The sequence below is a fragment of the Tetrao urogallus genome, assembly GCF_951394365.1.
Source record: "Tetrao urogallus genome assembly, chromosome: 2".
NCBI lineage: Eukaryota > Metazoa > Chordata > Aves > Galliformes > Phasianidae > Tetrao > Tetrao urogallus.
The window spans coordinates 10,674,842-10,694,331 of NC_136814.1; the positions used below are offsets into that span (position 1 = coordinate 10,674,842).

Genomic DNA, 19,490 nt, shown 5'->3' on the forward strand with positions numbered 1-19,490 from the left:
CTATGCATGTTTCTTATTAATAGAAAAATTTAGTTGCCCTTTAAAGATCAACAGTGTGTGTCAGTTTATCGTTTAAAACAAATTGGCATCAACCACAGGAAGTCATATCACAGGCCAAAGAAATTCTGTCAGCTGTATTCTCTTCTAGGCACAGATACTTCCACAAGAACAGTACATTCACTGAATCATATCAACGAAACACATCTGCACTTGATCCCCATGTTCCAGCCCACAATATCTTTATTAAAGGGAAAATTGCCTTTTAAAATTTAACTAATGTATTGTAAATTTAAGAGCATCCTTGTTACATTTTAAAACAAAACCAGAGATTTTGGAAATTAAAACAAAGCAAATTAAAGGTGCTAACATTTTTCATCAGCCTTCCCTCCAGTTGTAGAATGGGTTTTCTCACATCATTCTGAACAACTGAAATAATATGAAAACTGTTTCTGCATGTGCACTCATATGGAAATGCAGAAAGCTAAGGAAGGTCAAAAATTCTGTTGGCTTCCTTTAAACGAGCGACCCATAAACTGACTGCATTTGATACTACACTAGTAAGGAAAGGCAGCATACATAGTGAATGGTCCATAGTAGCATATAAAAAAATAGAAAAATAGACTTCAACCAAGTCTGAATACAAAAGGTTTTCTACAGTCTCTTGGCTGTCTTTTTTCTCTATTTTCTGGGAACTACTTTCCCTGCTCACAATCTGAATTGCTGAGCATCTCCCTTCTCCCCACATTCTCTATCTATTGCCTCAAAAAGCTTCTAACTTGGGCTCTACAGGGCTTACATCTATCCATTAATGTCTTCAGAACTATGAGATAGTAACTGTTGTTGACACAAGTATTTACATGGTCAGTAGATCAAGTCTCAGGGACAGAACATACACAGACCTACTTGATTAAACACTTGGTTTCTTGGTGACTGCTGAAAAACATGCTAATGATAAACCACTGTCTAGTGAAAGTCTATTCACTATAAATAGTACCAGAACCATTACTTAATTTTCACCTTGGTGGAGAAGGAAACATCAGAAAGCAGTGAACTTCTGAGCTGTAAGTCCTTGCACCTTCCTTGGCATAGACTTCACTGCCATATCAGTTATACATAGAATACACATATGTATGTTCAAAATCTGTAGTGTGATTTGCTTGTTAATAACCATATATTAGGTTATATATCTTCTGAAAAATAAGTTTTGAAATTGCAAGCACAGCTACATGAACTCAGAGCACTTGAGAGGTTAAGCCTGATTTTTTTATTGCCTTACAAAATGCCTAACCTAGCTCATTTCTCAACACAGTTCTCCAAAACATTTATTGTTAGGAAATAGCTGCATTTTAATGCTAATGTTGTAAGTCACATCTAAGTAAGTGAAACACAAACAGCCCTAAGGACGGTTATTTTCCATCTTCTCAGAAATAATGAAATAGAAGTATCTTTTAAAGGCTAAAAACCAGAAGCTAGCTAAGTATCTGGACTTTTAATAACATTGCTGTTTCTCTTTGAGCCATTCTCTAAGGATCACGACTATCAGAGAAAACGTGCTAAAGGTACTAAAGGCTTTATTAATATCCTAAGGCCCTGGACAAAAGAACAGTAAAAGTCAATGATCTTGGCTCTTGCTTTTCCAGTTCACTGCTGAACATATTCAGGCAAGTTTTCAGATACCATGTAGAACTTGACAATTAACTTTGCTATAGGTAAGGTGAGTGCAAATTCTTCCATGCACAATTCTGTGCTAAATAACTACAACTTTTTTTTTCTTTCTTTTTTTTTTTAACCTGCAGTACATTCAAAGTGCAATTGCACGTAATTGCAGCATTACAGAAAAAAGCTATAAAGCCATAACCTGGCTTAAATTATGTTAATTTTTCTAAGCACACCTAAACATAAAAACTTTGAATTGGGACCCAGCAGATGCACTTCCACAAACCACTTGTGTGACTTTCAGTAAATCATAATTTCTTCTTTTTGCCTTAGATTGACATTGCTAGAATGGAAGATTTCAAGATTAATTTGAATACATTTAAGAATTTTGCTTTGACAAAATAAAGTACAAAATTACTACTTCAACACTTTCAAATCAACATCTTCAGCTTCATTTCCTCTAAGCTGCTGCAGTGCATTAGGAAAGCAGCTGTTTCAGAAGAGGTTTTCTCATCCAGCTCCCCAGTTCCCAGAACATCACATTAGATGAGCCTGGAGAGATCATCATCTAAACCCGGCAGTGAGAGAAACCAGTCAGAAAGTTCAGCCACTGAGGAAAGAAGGGACCTAAAAAACCTGAACAGAGACATTGCATCAACTCACCTAGAAACACACAGGCACTGAATAAATTAAAATTGAGTTGACAATCAAAGTAGGCCTTTCCTTTTAAAAAAAAAAAAAAAAAAAAAAAGGATGATTCCCTGTGCTGGGTTTACTAGAAACAGAGAGAATATTCCTCTATGCATCTGAAGCAATGGAGAGCAAAACACCCACCAACTTCCCCTTGCTTTGCAACCATCTTTACAACTTTAAACACAGTGCTGTTTCCTCTCAACCTAAGAGACCTGGAGGAATTCTGACTTAGAAGAAGCATCTCAGTAGGAGATAGCTACCTAACTAACTTTCAAATTCTGGTCCTTAATCACTGATTCTTCCTTCCTGATCCATGAAATTGCTAATAAATGCATTAAATACTACAAACAGGTGTGTAGAGTCACCCATAGTAGATCTCTAAGTGCTTTCTAAAGGTGGAAGGACCTGTTATTAACAGTAAGCTACTATTACTATCATTTCCTACGGCTAAACCCACCCTCTTTCTTTCCTCTTAAAACCAATGGAGTAAAAAATCGTTACTGAACTTTTTTTTTCCCTGAGAATTTGAATACGTGGGGTACTTTGGTGATGTTATCACGGACAACTGGGAAGAGGAAAGAGCTTTCATCAAAAAGTCTTTCTAATTTTGACATTGACTGTGCCCATTTATATCAAGCCATGAGTGTCAAAACTCTAAAGTACATTTTAAAAGATAGTACAATTTAAGTATGCTTCTCAGTATTTTACCTTTTTTTTTTTTTTAATAAACAATGTTACCTTTATGCTTACGCAAAAATGAAAATTGAAAAACAAAACAAAACCTTAGATATTTCATTTTACCACTACAGCTTAAACACGGTATTTTAGATTAAGCAGAAGGAAAAAACAAATGGACTGTGATTTTATTTTAAGAATAAGCTCCTTTTTTTTTTTTTTTTTTTTACAGGTGTCTTCATCCCAAGGCACAGTTATTATAAACCTGATATTTTTATTGCCTTACAAAATGCCTAACCTAGCTCATTTCTCAACACAGTTCTCAAAAACATTTATTGTTAGGAAATAGTTGCATTTTAATGCTAATGTCGTAAGTCACATCTAAGCTATGTAATAATTAAATCTCATACTCATTTTGTGTTTGTTTTTTAGTGGAAATGCTACTTTGTAACATTTAGCCTGTTTAAAGGTAAAGAGAATACAGTTCAAAGATTTGCAATTGTTGCTTTTATCTTAAATCTTTTTAAATGTCCTTATCATCATGGATCAAAAACCAAAATTCCTTGAGACTGCTTACTCTTGGATTCTATGCTTATTCTATGTAATTGGGATTAAAATAAGAAACATTCAAATAGACATTTCAGATTATTTTCAGAAATTAGATATAGATGAATACAGAGGGTGAACTCTGTTCTGTAAACAACAGCCTCCACTGACTTTGATGGGTATAGGATCAGTCTCTGATTTTTCCAGCTTATACAATGAAGGCATACAAGTTTAGCCTTCTTTTTTCCTGAACATTCCTAAACTGTATCACAGAACATATGCAAAAACATTTTTGCTGATTTGGGTATTTCCTCATTACTACTGTCATGTCACCTCTAGCCCTGAGTTTGGTCCCTGTGAATTGTCCTCACTGCAGTGTAATAGTGCACAATTGATTGCTTTTAGACCTTTTCAGCTTTTGAAGAGCCACCACTTTGGCTGCACAAGACTGTGTGTTCAGGAGTTAGGATTCCTGATGCCCTTGGTATGGGCAAAGAGAAAAAAAGGAAAACAGGAAAGAGAACTGAGTGTACTGGCAGTAGCATGAATATAAAGATTTGCATCTTCCAATATTATTAGAAGTGTAAATGATAGTTCTTCAAATATTTCTTATAATGAAAAAAAGACTGTTTTTCTTTCAAAATAAAATGGTAATTGTATGATATTGTATTGAAAAAAAATTGAAAAAAAAAATTATTGTAAGTGCTCTTTAAGCATTCCTTGCAATTGACAGAAGTCAGGTGTAATATTCCTTATCTTTAAGAAACAAATCTAAATAATAATTAGCAGGGAACTTCTCTTCCCTTCACAAATAGGACTTTTCAGACATACTTTTTCCGGATTCTTGACCCCAGAATAAGATGTACAAAAATAGCAGATACTTATTCCAGTGAAGATTTTGTTAGGAACAAATGCACTAAGCTGTCTCTGACACCGCTTACATTTGAGGCTATTTCAGACAACTTGCATATGTAGCATTGTATTAAAAGAAAATTCACAGCAACTCTTCCAGCTTTCTTACTCCGTAGATCAGTGTATGTTTCTTTTCTATAAATGAGGCCTTTTTTGGTAACACTAAGCTTCACTCTGTATCCATGTTGCACTCCATCTGCTCTTATTAGTTTCCAAGACACGTACGTAAGTTCTCCAGCTTAAGCTTTAGTTAACTGTGACACGTGCAGTAGTGATCTTTGGTTTTACTTTTCACTGTGCATTTGCAACTGTTGGGGAATTTCATTTTGCAGTTATGGCTGGTCAAGCATTTGCATTCTAACAAGGTACACAGTCAAGCACTTTTTGCTGTCTTTTATCTGTGGTCTGTTATTTTGCTCTTTCTCTTGCATTGTAGTACAAAACTAAAGCACAAGAACACGATGACTTTTACAATTGAGTAGATGGAATTGATTTCAATGTTGAGAGAATATTGCAAATGTGTTTTTTTTGCCATTTCTTATCTCTTATGAATTGTGCACATTGTCAGTGAATGACAGTTTTATTATTGAAAAGAAAACCCAAGTCAGCTTCTTGACAAAAGTTACTACTTGCAGTTTCTTAAAGCACTCTTTGTATCTTGATTTATGTCATTTCATGAAATCAAGAATCCATACTGTAGTCTTTTCTAGCTAGTACTGTTTTATTCATAGCTGATTAGCTTGTCAACAGACTTTCCAAGTCTGTCATCTGTAAAACATTAACTGGAGCTGCAACAAAACTTCCTCCTCTGATAACCAGTGCTTTGTACAGCTGTATTCTTCTCTCCTAGGAAATTGCCTTCAAATTTGCTATAATTTTATGTAGAAAAACGGCATGAACCATTCATATTATAGTGATAAGCACAAGAAAAATTCAGCAGGTAATCTTCACATATACCTTCAGTTTGAGTTCTAAAATAGAACTCCTTAGATGCTGTAAGCATGCTGTTTGTGCTTTGTATTCTTCATTCCTGATCTGATTTCCAAAGGTCATCCATAAACAGCTCATGGCACATGAGTGAAAGATGGAATTGTTGACTTACCTGTTTGATCATTCTTTTCCAGACTGAGTTTACTATTTGTAATACAAGACTTAAAGTGCAGAGACAGAAATGACAGAGAACTTCTAACTATTGAAAAGTTGTTTCCATATGCGTGCACTTCACTCCTTGGAGGAAAATCTTACAGAAAGCAAAATGAATGAGGAAGGGAAGGGAAGGGAAGGGGAAATAGTATTAGCTATGTTAAGCACAGCTCCCTTTTTTTCTTTAATAGTTTTTCCTCATTCCACGTCTTGGTCTTCTTCTTGTGCCTTGTTGCTTCAGTACTGCCTAGACAAATAACTGCTGCAGAATTCTTTGCACGCTTCCCAAAGGGGACTGCATTTCAGAAAGCCAACTTTATCTCGATGTCTCAACTCAACAGAGTAATATCTCCTTTGAAGAGACTTGTCTGATGGATTGAGGCCTAGAAATCAGCTGTAAGGGAGCATAAATTAACCTCTTGACATGACATCCAAAAAAAGAAATGTGCTTGGATGGAAATTTTAACAACTACCTGAATATAATTTGTTAAAGTCATTGTCAAGAAGAGATAATAAGTAAGCAGTTATGTGGTTTCAGTAATAAGCTACCGAGTGCTTAAAATGTTATGATAGATGTTTCATGCATTTTAATGGACACCAAGGCAAAATGTGCTAGATACAGCATAAGTGTTCTTAATATAGGAAACTGCTCATCAGTGACATGCACTAGGTAGATGCTTTTAATACTATTAGCTCTTCAGTAAAGTACATTGAAAAATGAATTACAGTTCTTATAACATTAATGAAGAGTAATATTGTAGCTAAGTGCTTGCTTAGACTTCTTCATCAAGGTTAAACTTATGCAATGATGACTGCAGAGAAGCGAAGCAATGATAAAATAACCCATATTTTCAAAACAGTCATACAACTAAAGCTAATGCATACTTACATTATATCTTCTCCAGGTAAAATAAAGAACTGGCCAAGAGATGGCACAGAAACTGAATCCTGAAAACTTTTATTTACACAAATAGGCAGAGAAATCTACTTCTGCATTACAGCACTACATATGAAAAGACAAAGGCTCTCTGCGCATGCACTTTTTATCACTTTCTGTAATCAGATCTCATAGATCTTAATGTTGACAGAGTAAAACGATTGCTTACCAGGGATTTATGTCAGAGTTCCAGCAGTAGTAATATATCAGAATCATTTTAATGTAGGCTAAATTTTTATTTGGTAACTACTTTTTTCTTCTTTGAGCAGGAGGGAGTAGAATTTTTCCTATGCAGCTTCATTCTTTTAATCAACCAAACTGAGAAACACAATCTGATCTGACTTCCACTGCAATCAGTAGCACTTCTAATAATATCTGTTCTATTCATAATACTAATTAATGAGAGAAACAAACTTGGCAACTCACTTTACAATACTCTAGACCTACTGCAATGCTCAACAATTGTGTTAGTGCTAACCAAACAACCCATTCAAATCTAATTCCCTCTAATTCCAATTCTTGATCTCTTTCCTGCATCTCTAATGCATTCATTTTGTTAAAAAAAAAAAGACCCCACCCAAACAGCCATTAGATAAATTCTTCCCAGTTATGCACTATAGTGGTGAACATGTGATGTGCTCATCAGAAGAGCAATGCCTACCTGCAGAGAGATGGCAATTTGTTTGGTTTTCCTTGAAAAGTACTGGAGATGTGCACTGCAGAATTGATTCACAAAGGCGTTCCATTTGGAAAAAAAGCCCTAATCATTATTAATATACTTCACTGATTTGTGAACTAAAATATTAATGATGTTAGCATATTTTTAGGCAGATTTGTTTGGGGAAAAAAAAAAAAAAAACCTCCAAGATTTTACTAACTGAAAAAACTGTAATCCAATAACAGAAAGACTGCAATATTTTTCCACAGAATTGTAATTTGTAAGCATATTTAAATGTTTTCCACAAAGGCATTAATAAATGAGCATCACAACTGCATTATTCTTTCAAAGAGTTCTAAGCAATGAAGTGAAAAATGAATAAAGGTATTTATAGATGAAATCTGATAGCATTTCCAATCTACATGTAAAGTTAGAAGCTTCATCAACTGTGCAGTGCTGAGTTACAGTTATTTTGCCTTAGTACAGAATACTAGCAATGATTCTCTTTAAAAAGAGCTGAATACCAAAATTTCCTTTTTAATGCCTCTTGGCATTAAGTAAAAAAATATTCACAATGTTAGGCACGTACAAAGCAGAATTCATCAATGGTTTACCCTAATTATTTGACTGATTTTAACTGTAAATAGCCTGGATTTTTACCTTTAATTTTCAACGAATCTGATTACAAAGTTTAGAGAGATGGAATGCAAATCTTCTTTTCACTGGCAACTATTCTTCCATTAAATACTGTTAAAGACACAATAGTGCCTTTGCCAGATGAGACCAGAAGTCCAACTATACTTTCTGCAGTATTACACTTTCAGTAGTGACTAATAAAAGCTTGGCCATTGAATTGCCACTGTATAGTAACTACTAGCCTAATAGTTACAGATTCTAGTGACTAACATTTCATAGATTTCTTGAACTACATTAACTGCCTTACCACATGAAGTTTTTATGTATTTCAATTTCATACTAAATAACTTCTTGATTTTTTTTATAGCTGCATAGCCATATCTTTATAAAAATATGTTTTTCCTAGCTTGTCCTGGCTTCTCAACATATATAAGTCAATCCATACTTGGAAATCTTGTTCCAATACTCATCTGAGTTTCTTATGTGAAACAAACTAAAAATGTGCACAACATTCAAGACATGCAGAACGACTGCAAAGTAACCTGAAAATGCTTTCTGATCTGGTCTTACCTCCTTTTCCTGTAGTTACTAACATCCTTTGGGACTTCTGGTCAGTTCTGAACACTGGGCTCTTTTACAAACGCCATTTACAATGACTGCACAATTTTGTCAGCCCAGTGCTAACAGAATCCGTTCTAACCATTAAGATTACCTTTTCTAGAAATACATTGTACATTCTAACATTGAATTCTACCTACTGTTTTACTATCCGATCATTCAGAATTCTGAAACCCTTCAGAAAATGCTTATGTGCAGCTTTATTTTTATTATTATTATTTTCTTATCACATCTGCAAACAGAATAATAGAATCATAGAATGGGTTGGAAGGGACCTTTCAGATCATCTAGTTCCAACCCCTGCTATACGCAGGGACACCTCTCTCCAGACCAGGTTGCTTTCCTCCTCTTTGCCCAATCGTTTATGAGCATGCTAGTTCCTGTGAGACCATGAATAACAAAGCTATACTGTAGTCGACTGCCACCATAGACCAATTTACTAACATGTGTTTGACATCACATGAGTTTTTACATATTCTTCTCCAGAAGAAAAAGCATTAAATAAATGACATGGTTTATTGATTGTTCTTGGTAGGCTTATGGTTGAACTTGGAGATCTTGAAGGTCTTTTCCAAGCTAAGTGATTCCATGATTCTATAATAGCAACAGTACTCCTGAAGAGAACATAATTGCTCACTATGCCTCTGAGAATGGGTTATAATGCACACCTTCTGTCACGACAAAAAAACTGGGAGGTTAATTTCAATCACCAGTCCTGAAATGTGATTAAGTTTTCCTCCTTTCATATGCTGCTTAAGAAATTCTCAAAAATAGAATAAGAGAAATTTAGGACCTGCTATTCATTAAAAGTTTGCTTTCCAATGATTCTTGCTATAAGAACAATGGAAACACTGAGTTTACTGCTGAAAAGTCTTTTTCATGAAAAGTCTGATAGGACTAGTATGAAAGATAACTCCTTTCATATAAATCTGGATTTATTAATTCTATTAAATCTATTAACATAGATCTCACACCTCCCAAAGATTGCTTTGTATCAGCTGGTAAAATGGTCTGTTATATGCTTGAAGCATTTTGCTTTCCTATTCATCTTTCAGGTTTTCCCTTGTCATACTATCGTTTGCTCCCCATTCCCCTTTAAAGTGTTCAGGCTCACGTTTCAGAAAGAGCAACTTCAGTGAACTCCAGATTGTGCCCTTGGGCTCTGCTGATTATATTTTGGCAGCATGTTAACGTTCAAAGGGCCAACTGAAATATATCCACACCACACTTTTGGCTCACGTAGCCCTACCTACACAGTAAATTGGAAATTATTTCTATCTGGCCTTGTAAAACTGAATGGTGCACTGAAATACTGGGAAGTATGATACTTTGTAGCAAAATCTTGAAGTTTCTGAAAATGCACATGGTAGAGCTAAAAAGTAAGTCTGAATCTTATATTTAATTAGTTTTTCACCTTGTAATTAGGGTGTGTCTCCATATTCTAGTAATTTTCAAATTCACATAAATAATCTTGTCTTTAGCCTTTTACTGCTGACTTTTTTACTGCTTCGAGCAATTACGGAGCACACAACTGTGCTTTAATAAAGTCACACGTATACTAATATTATATATTTGAATTACTGAGGATCCTTTTAAATTAATTATAATATTTAAAGTGCCCTATACAAAATGTAGGTCTTAACAGGAAAGAAAAAAGATAAGAGAATGAAGAGAGAAAGAAAAAAAAAAAAAAAGCATACACATGGAAAGAAAAACATCTATTTCCTAGTAAAGGAACCTGAAATTATATTTTATTGGCAATATGCCCAAAGACCAACAGCAATTTCCACTTTTGCTGGCTAAGAAAAAGCAAGCACAAATGAAGATTTTCTAAGCAGCATGGACATAAGCTATATTGCTGTCCTTCAAGTGGACTGGAAGCATAATCAGTTCACAAGCGAGAGGAAACAGCCATTGCTTCACTCCAAAAAGCAAAAAGATCATGGGACAAGGGGACTGGCTGTACCATTGTATCTTCAGGAAGCAAACCATATCATACGTAGCATAAGCTGTATGGCATAGTCACCTGGAACGAGGAATCTGAAGATTCTCTCTGATCAGGGTTCTACATCTGCCCATGGAAACTACGGGCTGTCCCATAACTGTTCTACTCCACTCGATTGTGGTTTTACAGGCAGCTTTGTTTCCAAAGTTTTTTTTCCCAGGCCTGGTTGTTTTCAGCCTCAGTTCACACAGAGTGACAGAAACATATGAACAGGATGGGATTAGTAAAGATTCAGGATGAGGAACTAAGTACTCCAGTGAGACCGGCCAGTGAAGACATAGCCTTCCTTTTTATGTCTTCTAATCTGCAAAGTATTGTCATGCCCCAAACAGAGCAGAATACCTGACTGAACTCAGAGTGAAAGTACTCCATTGATTTGCTGTACATCCCCTCTGGTAAAGATCTTTTGCATATTTTAGCAGGCTGCCAGCAATACTGAATGATAAACAAAGATAAAAACCATCTGATAAAATTTGAAGGCATTGTATAAGAAAACAGACCAATTACAAAATCGTGTATTTTAAAGGCAGCAACAATATTGCATCAATTTAATGAATTTCTATTGCCAAAGACAACAAGAAAGGAAGAAATAACATTCTAGTCGTTCTTGTCACCAGAGAGTGAGAAGTTAATGCATTTTTATCAGCAATTTGTTGATCGAAGTAGAATTTGCAATACCCACAAGAGCACAGCTGAAGACTCTGGACTTTGCTACCAAAAGCATTCTTACAAGCATTAGTGTTCAAAAGGCTGTAGGGTGTTCATTTAAAGACTTCTCACTTTACCAAACCTATGTGTAGTGTGAAAATATGCTGCACTTAAACACTGTTGTTGGCTTTTCAACAAGTAATTCTCCTGTTATTTGTGGATAATCTAACGTAGCTCCTTGACATGCTTTGGTTTTGTAGGATGTTTTGACAAGAAAAAAGCTTAGTAACAGAAGGTAGGTATTCCAGAATAACTTACTCGTATGGAGTTTGCACTTCTGCAGAATATGCAAGTACAGAAACGATGGTACAAATGAAAGAAACAAGAGAGGACTGCAGGGAAAAACAGAAATGAAATAGTGAGAAAATAAAATAAAATAGAAAAAAATAAAGGACATGAAGAATGGATGGTTACTATGTAGACAGAAGGAGGAGTGCAAACAAACTCAACAAGAGAAGGGGCACTTTACCAGAGAGAAAGGCCTCAAAGCTCAGGAAATTTCTCTTAATTTGGAGAAGCAGACACCCAGCTAGCAAAGCAAGTTGGGACTTTCCCTGGAGTATACACATATGCTGCCAAAGTACTCACTGCTTTGTTTCCCAATGTTCTGCCATTCTTAGTCATTTCTAACAGAACTGCATTTGGGTAAAAGTGAAAATTGATGGGGTTACTCCCATAGCCTACAGAAGAAAAGCTGTGTAGCATTGAACAGGCACTGTAATTGCCCTGCAATATGCGTGCCATCACTTGAACAACTTTTCAGCATCCAATAGGAAAAAATAAAATTTACCATAATTTTTTCCATATTGGAAAAAGAACATCTGATCCAGAAATGAGAATCAGTCCCTTACCACTCAGCAGTTAAAATTATTTACTATATCAATTAATATAAATCCCCTGGCCATGTTCTGCTGACTCACAGAGATATAGGTGATACATTTTTCAGAAATAACATCAATGCAGAAAAATCTACAAAAGATGGTTACTCTTGTGAAAAATGTGCATTGTGCATAAAAAATGGGAAGCCTCAAGAGTTACAGGTGCCCAAAAATTTTCAGGTGATACAGTTTTGGAAGCATTAGAACTAGAAAAACAGGGTGTTATAGTTAAGTCAAGAAAGTAGGTCTTAACACAGCAGGAGTGAAAATATGGACATACAGCATACTTGCATACTTTGCTCACTAGTCATTCAAAATCTGTTATGTATGTCATGTAAATTTCATAGAATTATATTCTGTTTCTAAAAACGTACAAGGAAAAAAATTGATTCAGTACATCTGAACTCAATGCTCTTTTAATTGCATACTATAAAGCATAAATTATAATGGAAACAATGCAACCCTGAATCCGTGTGAAACTCAGAGTCATTTATAAAGGATCAAGATCTATGAGCTGTATTGAAAATGACTTAAATGGCATTTTCAGAACATAATGAAATACGTGTTGGATTTGATCTTAAAATAGCATGGGTAAAAAAAGGAGAAAAGTGAGCATTGTATTAGGTGTAATAGAATTCACTTAAGATTTGAATATCTAAATAAGTGTTGAATATTTAAATTAGCATTGCATTATGCAACGTTTGTCTCCCAAAGTTGAACAGAAACTACCTCTCTCTTAACAAGGGAGAAATTTATGGTCTTTCAAGCATTTCTCTGTAGGTAGCTTTTAAGGATTAGCTCATTAGTTTTGTATACGAGAGCTGTGCAGTAATCAACTTAAGAGTTATTTGTACAGAACGCCTAATGCCAAGCAACCCTACATGTGAAGGATTTGTGCTATTTGAACCAACATCACTCACCTCTGTCTTACATATAAACAAAACCTGAAACAACAGTAGCCATACAGTAGTTTTCCACACATTTTCCTTGCAGTGTTGGTCTTAACACTGACATAAATCTACATGCAGTTTAAGAGGTCCATTTATTCCATTTGTTTAACTGACAATTTTATTTTGCAAACTTGAATGTCTGAAGAACACGTCAAAGTGATTTCAGGGTAAACAAAATCAACATTTCAGGAATGGTATTTTCTAATTGACATGTGAAGGAATTGTGAGTGTTTCTAGGTTTTATAAAGATAACATTATTTTAATGTAGCAGAAAATAAAAAAGTTTGACTTATGCTACTCAATTCCTCAAAACTGTCATGGCATGAACAGTCTCTGCAATATTTTTAAACAGATGTTAGCTTAGTAGTAACTTGAGATATTATTAACATTCTGACATTTTTTAAAAAAGTCTTTATTTCATACAAGGAAGACCACAAAGTGCCACCTCTTCTGCAACACATGACATTAGCTAAAGGTAAAGTCATGACAAAGTGTAGAGCAAATCGCTGCCACAACCTGAGCTCTGACCTGCCAACAGTGCTGCTCACTTGATCTGCAGTGAGCAAAAGATACCTTTCAGGCTACACTCAAGGGAGAAAAGAAGGTGCAATGCTTATTCACTAGTAATGCATATTACTGTAGGAAACTAGGGGCTTTTTCTTCCTTTTTGTCTCTTGGACAAAATACTGGTTTTTGATTGATATTTTAGGCTTTTCCTTCAAATCCAAACCAGAAAGCTGCACTCTGATCTTAGCTGTATGATTGCCACTGTATTTATAATACATGGTATTTCATTCCCATCAGTGAAATAACATTAAGATTTTTAAGCAACAGAAAGGCAAAAATCTGAAAAAAGCTTCTCTAAATCTGAGAAACAGGATTGATACACATCCACTTCTCAGTGGACTGAGTGAACCCCACAGAGAGCTTGAATTATTGAATGATTGTAGATTATAACAAAATAAGAGGCTCAAGTTCTGGATACTGTTGCTTTAAAACGAATTATGTGGTCCACTGAAATCCAGTACACTGTCTAACAAGAAAGCATCTCCAGAGGACTGCTCAGCACAAAAATTCTTCATAACCAAAAATTAAAGCACAGAAACTGCTTATGAAACGTTACCTGTTTGTGAAAAAACTGCAGCGAATGCTGGTAAGAAAGTATTGCAGTACTTACCATGACAAGTACAGAAAGCTCACAGAAATCTGTTCAGTACGCAAGCAATAAATGGAGATGGAACTAACCATGGAAGTTCATTTCTAATAACAACAAAGCTATAAACAAACTGTAAAGAAAGGTAGTTTATGAGTATCTGATACCAAAAATATTTTATAGAGAAGTTCCGCTGCTTTTGTAAGAGACCAAGATGATAACTGCTAATTCAATGCAGTAAACATATCACTGCTTTTTGCAATCCTCCAATGAGATGCTTATTACTTACTCCATATTTTCAGGCACTCTTTTGATCTAAGATTTACTTGAAAATGTATCCTGGAAAACATTTTAATTTATTTTCATGAAAACTCATTTTGTTCAAAAGAGATTTAGAAATAAAAGCCAATCATCTACTGATCTATTGATTTATTGTGCTGTGACTGTACAAGCATTTTTTCCCCCCATTATCCGTTTTCAAAAGAATTCTCCGATTCTATTAAGGAATTTAAGAAATGAGAATTATTGCTTTTGCTAAGGAAAAAAATTATTTAGCAGCAGCAGGTCTACTCATTAAGTCTCTGTTTAAAAAGCTGTTTGCTTTATACTTTGAATTTTTCCATTAACTGGGACTCGATCCAGAGAAAAATAACAATCCTACAACTGAAACCAACAAAATGTTGTCATAATCTTAGTGGACATTAATGGACATATTCATCTTTATAACTGAACAGTTTAAAGGAACTGCAACTTTTTTAACCTTTATACGACAAAACTGTCCTCGTGCCTTGGTCATGCAAACATTTACTGTACTGAAAAGTCTGTCTGGATTTAAGCATGGTTGTGATGAAAAACCTGCCCCAAAAGAATTTTTCTTTTCAATCCAATTTAGTGCAACCCCTATTTTAATTTGAGGACTATAAAGCTATTAGGGGAGGTTATTTTGATGACTTTTGGGAAACTATTTAAACTACAAATTCTAACCGCTAAGTTTATTGTTTAGTTTTGTTTTTATTTGCATAAAGCCAATCCTTGCCCTACAAAACCTGTTGGAAGGGGAAAGAAAAAACAACCCAAAACTCAAATCTACCATACTTACTATCAATACTTTTGTTGACACCATTCAGGAATTCCATAGACTCAAAATAAAATCACAGTCCTTTTTCTCCTTTCAGAATATAGCCTCTTAATCCAAATAATATCAGAGAAGTTAAAATTTAGTCCATTCATCTGGCAATTGTTTCCCTCTGTTTCATAAACATGCACATCACAGAAAAAAAATGTTCAATTCAAAGTTTCTTACATGATTAGAGTGTAAAAAATCATCATAGAAGTGCAGTTCTTCTCAGACTTAATCATGTCCTTACTGTAATATACTGTGTTCTCAAAAAGCTTAGCAAAACCAATTGTTTCACAAGCAGGCAGCTAATACAGTTAATTGTCTAGGAAGATTATGAAATAAAAATTCTCGTACTGTGTACAATTATGTTCTTACATTATCACCATGGGTAGGAGGTAAAATGTCAAGAGAACTAGGGAAAGGACCAGAGGGAGAAGATATGACAGCTCATCAGAAATGTTAGAAATTTGATAAGATACTGTCAATAAAATAGCTGGATAGGAGAATACAGTGCTACAGGTATTGTGCCATATACGTAGAATTTACTGCGCACATTTACAGCCGGTAGAATCCTTCCTTTCTTAACATTCCAATTAGAAGTTATATAGGAAGGACACAAAATGCTCACTAGAGTATATGATGACTTTTTACACATTGATAATTAATCATCACATTTCATTAATAAATTATCAAGCACTTGCAAACTGTCCACAATCATTTTCATCTAGTTTGCATATTTTATAATGGTGGAATAACATTTTAAAAAGTTTGAATAGGCACTTACTGGAATTACAGTTAATCCTGATACAGTCTAGATGGGGAAGAATAGATGAAAAATGAAAATTTATCCTTCAAGGTAATAGCTGCAGACATCCAATAAAATCACAGTCCACCCTTCCGGGGACAGACACATGCAAAAATGGCCACTCCATATCATCAGTCTTTACATACTGTTATAACCCAGATATACTGCGATAAATCTTTATAAATAGAAACGACAAATAGGGTAAAAATGGCCAATTTCAAACAAAGCTACATGGTGACAAATCTAAGTGAAAAATTCAGATTAAATGTCAAAGATGCTTAATTGAGGCAGGCTGCAACCTTTTCCCCATCTGTGAAAGAACAGGTAATTTCTCTCAGTGCAATTAGAAAGTGCTCCGTCACAATGGGTCATAGAGCAAGCCGAGCCTCAGTCAGACACCTTGGACTGCTCTTGTATAGTATACCTCAAAGGCTGATCTACAACTGAATAGCAAACTGAAAAGCCAATTTCCTAGGCCTACAAATAGGGCTTTCCACGTCTTTTTTTTTAAAGTATTGAATTAATAAATGGCAAGTTACTGCGTTTAAAGCTACATTAAGGAGAAAATGATCACATCTGTAAACTGATAATTGGAGAACACTATTTTCAAACTATTTCCTTAAAATAATAATAAAAATAATAAAGGAGAAAAAAAGGTGAAATGGTGGGGAGGGCAAGAAGAAATTATATTATTAATGGATTTCTTCAACTATTTAAGCAGGCAAAAATTGAAAGAAGTGGGTTATTTTTTATATAAAGAAAATGACCTAACCTGTACTGTGTTGGCTGCCTTTATTATCGCATTAAAAAAATAAACATCTACATCAGCCTACTTGGTTCGTACATCTACTCCCACTTTATACCTTTGAGGAACAGATACACCATTAAACTTAGATTTTGTTGCCATATAGCTGAGTTTGCCATGTGTCGTCAACCGCATCAGAAAAGTGGTCGCAAACAGCCAAGGAGCAACCGCCGCACACCCCCTGCTACAGAAGCCACCGCTGCCGCTCTGCTCGCCGCAGGAGCCCGGCGCGACACTAGGGGGCGCTGCGGGAGAGGAGGACGCGGGGACACCGCGCTGCCAGAGCAGGGCGTCGGGACAGCGCGCAGCCGGCGCGACTGGTTTGTGAAGCCGAAGGGAAGATGGGGTTTTGCACGCTTCCTAGGAATCGTCTTATCTGCAGTTACTTAATAACGGGGTTATAGCTACACTGCTCTGTCAAAAGATCTCTCCACAGAACGTGGCTGACTTCACTGAACGTGCACCTTTCCTAAGCGTACTCCTTCGAATCCTGACTTGCACTTGAAAGCGCACCAAAAGCACTCTGATTTCATCATTATTCATATTCTTACTAATTAACTAGAGGAAATGATAACCTAACATTTTATCCATATTTCAACCACAAAACCAATATATTTTTTTTCTTTGTTTTTCTTCTGTAAAAGGGTTTGTGCCTCTTGTGTTCACATGGCTGTTTGCTGAGGGCCGCAGTCTTTGGGCATTGAAGGGTTGTGTTATTGTTCGATACTACAGAAATATCACCACAGAATTGTTTAAAAAAGAGAAGATGGGTTTACCATAGATTGGATGGCTAAAAAAAGGAGACCAAGCAATCCATCAGTGGAAAACATACTTAAATGAAAAATTTTCCTTGTTAAAACTAGATATTCTTTGGTACATATGTATGTTGTATATTAGTTGGTGGATATAACTGAACTGACCTACATACATGTTGTTTCTGCTTATCTGTTTAAACTGTGCAACTAATACTGTGCAGAAGTTGAGAACAGAGACCAATCTTCCACAGTGAAGTATTTTAGCCTAAAAGAGCCACTGATGAACTAGTCTTCTCTTTTTAGAACACACAATAGTACAAAAATATCGTGATGGAGTGTGTTAAGACTATATAAAGAACACAAAAATGCAAAAAAAAAAAAAAAAAAAAATGGACACATTTGTGTGCGTGTGTGCATATGCAAATGTTGCGCTGACATGTGTTTATATATTGCTTCAGTTTACTTTTAATGTTAAAACAGGCTGTTTCGTAAATGTTTGCAAGCAAAAATAAAAATGTAAAGAAAATGCTAACTTCTTGGAGGAAGAGTTTGTTACCTAGGTTGACCGTTAGTTTTACTCGTCCCGCATCCAACTCCAACCGGAGGGTATCAGCAGACTCCCTGGAAGTTGTTGCCATTAAAATGCCATAAGCTCGCTGAGACCTGAACCGTAAAGAAACATCTTCTGCCTCTGTGTGCATCACAACAGGGAGCTGTATTTTCATAAACATACTTCCATCATAGCTTAATATTGTTGCCTCTGAAAACATAAGATAGAAAATCGGTTATTAAAGAAGTTATTGCACTATTTATTGATATTGCCCAAACAGAAGATGGTAAATGTATATCCACTCAGCACAACATGGAAAAATTACATATTAATATCATTACTGAGAAGCATAAACAACAAGTGAAAAACTCAATGTCTTTCTTTATGAGTGATATTTTGGTGCTTCTAAAGGAAACACAATTGCTCTTTTAACAAACAGGTGGGTAAAATCACCTGTAAATAAATGCTTGCCAGACTGGGTCCATACTAGGCAATATACATCAAAGCCTGTAAAAACTAGCCAGGTAAACAGCTTCTTAAAAGGTCATGTCTGTCTGTCATCCCCTGAGATAAGTGCTTCAGGATACTTTGCGCGTAAACCTATTGAGATTGCTACTACCAGTCGTGATTATCATCCAGTCAGCAAAATGAAGCCTTCAAGAATTAGGATGGAGGACGTGACCATCATACATGGTTTGCTTGAGAGCAGACTGCTTCACAATCGTGATGGCTGAGGTCTGAGAGACTCAAAAACGTGTGTACAGACATGGCGACAGCCTCAACCTGAGAAGCAAGACTGGACTTGGCATATTGAGGGTAGGATTTAAAAACCCCTGAGACAAGCAAGTAACTGTCAGCTTCAGACATTGCAGAAAGTGCTCCCAGCGAGTGTTGCGGGCACAGCAGTGCAGTCATGGCCTGTTAGGTCCCCGAGCAACGAGCCACAAGTCATCTTCTCCCAGCCCCCGTACTGGTAGCAAGAATGGGAGCAGAGATAACACTGCTGCTCACAGGGAGCATGGCAGTTCCTAGAAAGCAAAGTCTGTAACGTGTTCTGAAACATAAAGCAGGATGATCAAGTGCTGTGGCCTGTCCCCCAACAGAGCCTTTGGAATTGGCTCTCAGATGGAGATGTGCTATGGTGGAAGTGGCAGTAAGCATGCAACTTTCCTTGCTCAAAGCCAGACAGCGGCCACTGCCAGGTGTTTCAGCAGGCCCAGAAGTACCATACAGCAACAGCCATTCTATATGACCTAAATCAGTAACTGAATAACAAAATACACTTAT

At 35.8% G+C, this 19,490-nt stretch overlaps 1 protein-coding gene across 21 annotated transcripts in view; it reads right to left on the reverse strand.

The window, feature by feature from the left end:
- NRXN1 (neurexin 1) overlaps positions 1-19,490 on the reverse strand; it is a gene marked incomplete at both ends in the record, with an annotated part of 632,844 nt that overhangs the window by 358,032 nt on the left and 255,322 nt on the right. For 13 of the 21 annotated variants that reach the window (XM_079550641.1, XM_079550658.1, XM_079550659.1 and 10 more), the window contains 2 exons: positions 16,073-16,099; positions 18,210-18,413. In XM_079550641.1, the coding sequence (XP_079406767.1) occupies positions 16,073-16,099; positions 18,210-18,413 (231 nt within the window). The remainder of the gene's footprint in view (positions 1-16,072; positions 16,100-18,209; positions 18,414-19,490) is intronic. The other 8 variants (XM_079550649.1, XM_079550648.1, XM_079550645.1 and 5 more) reach the window with 1 other exon arrangement.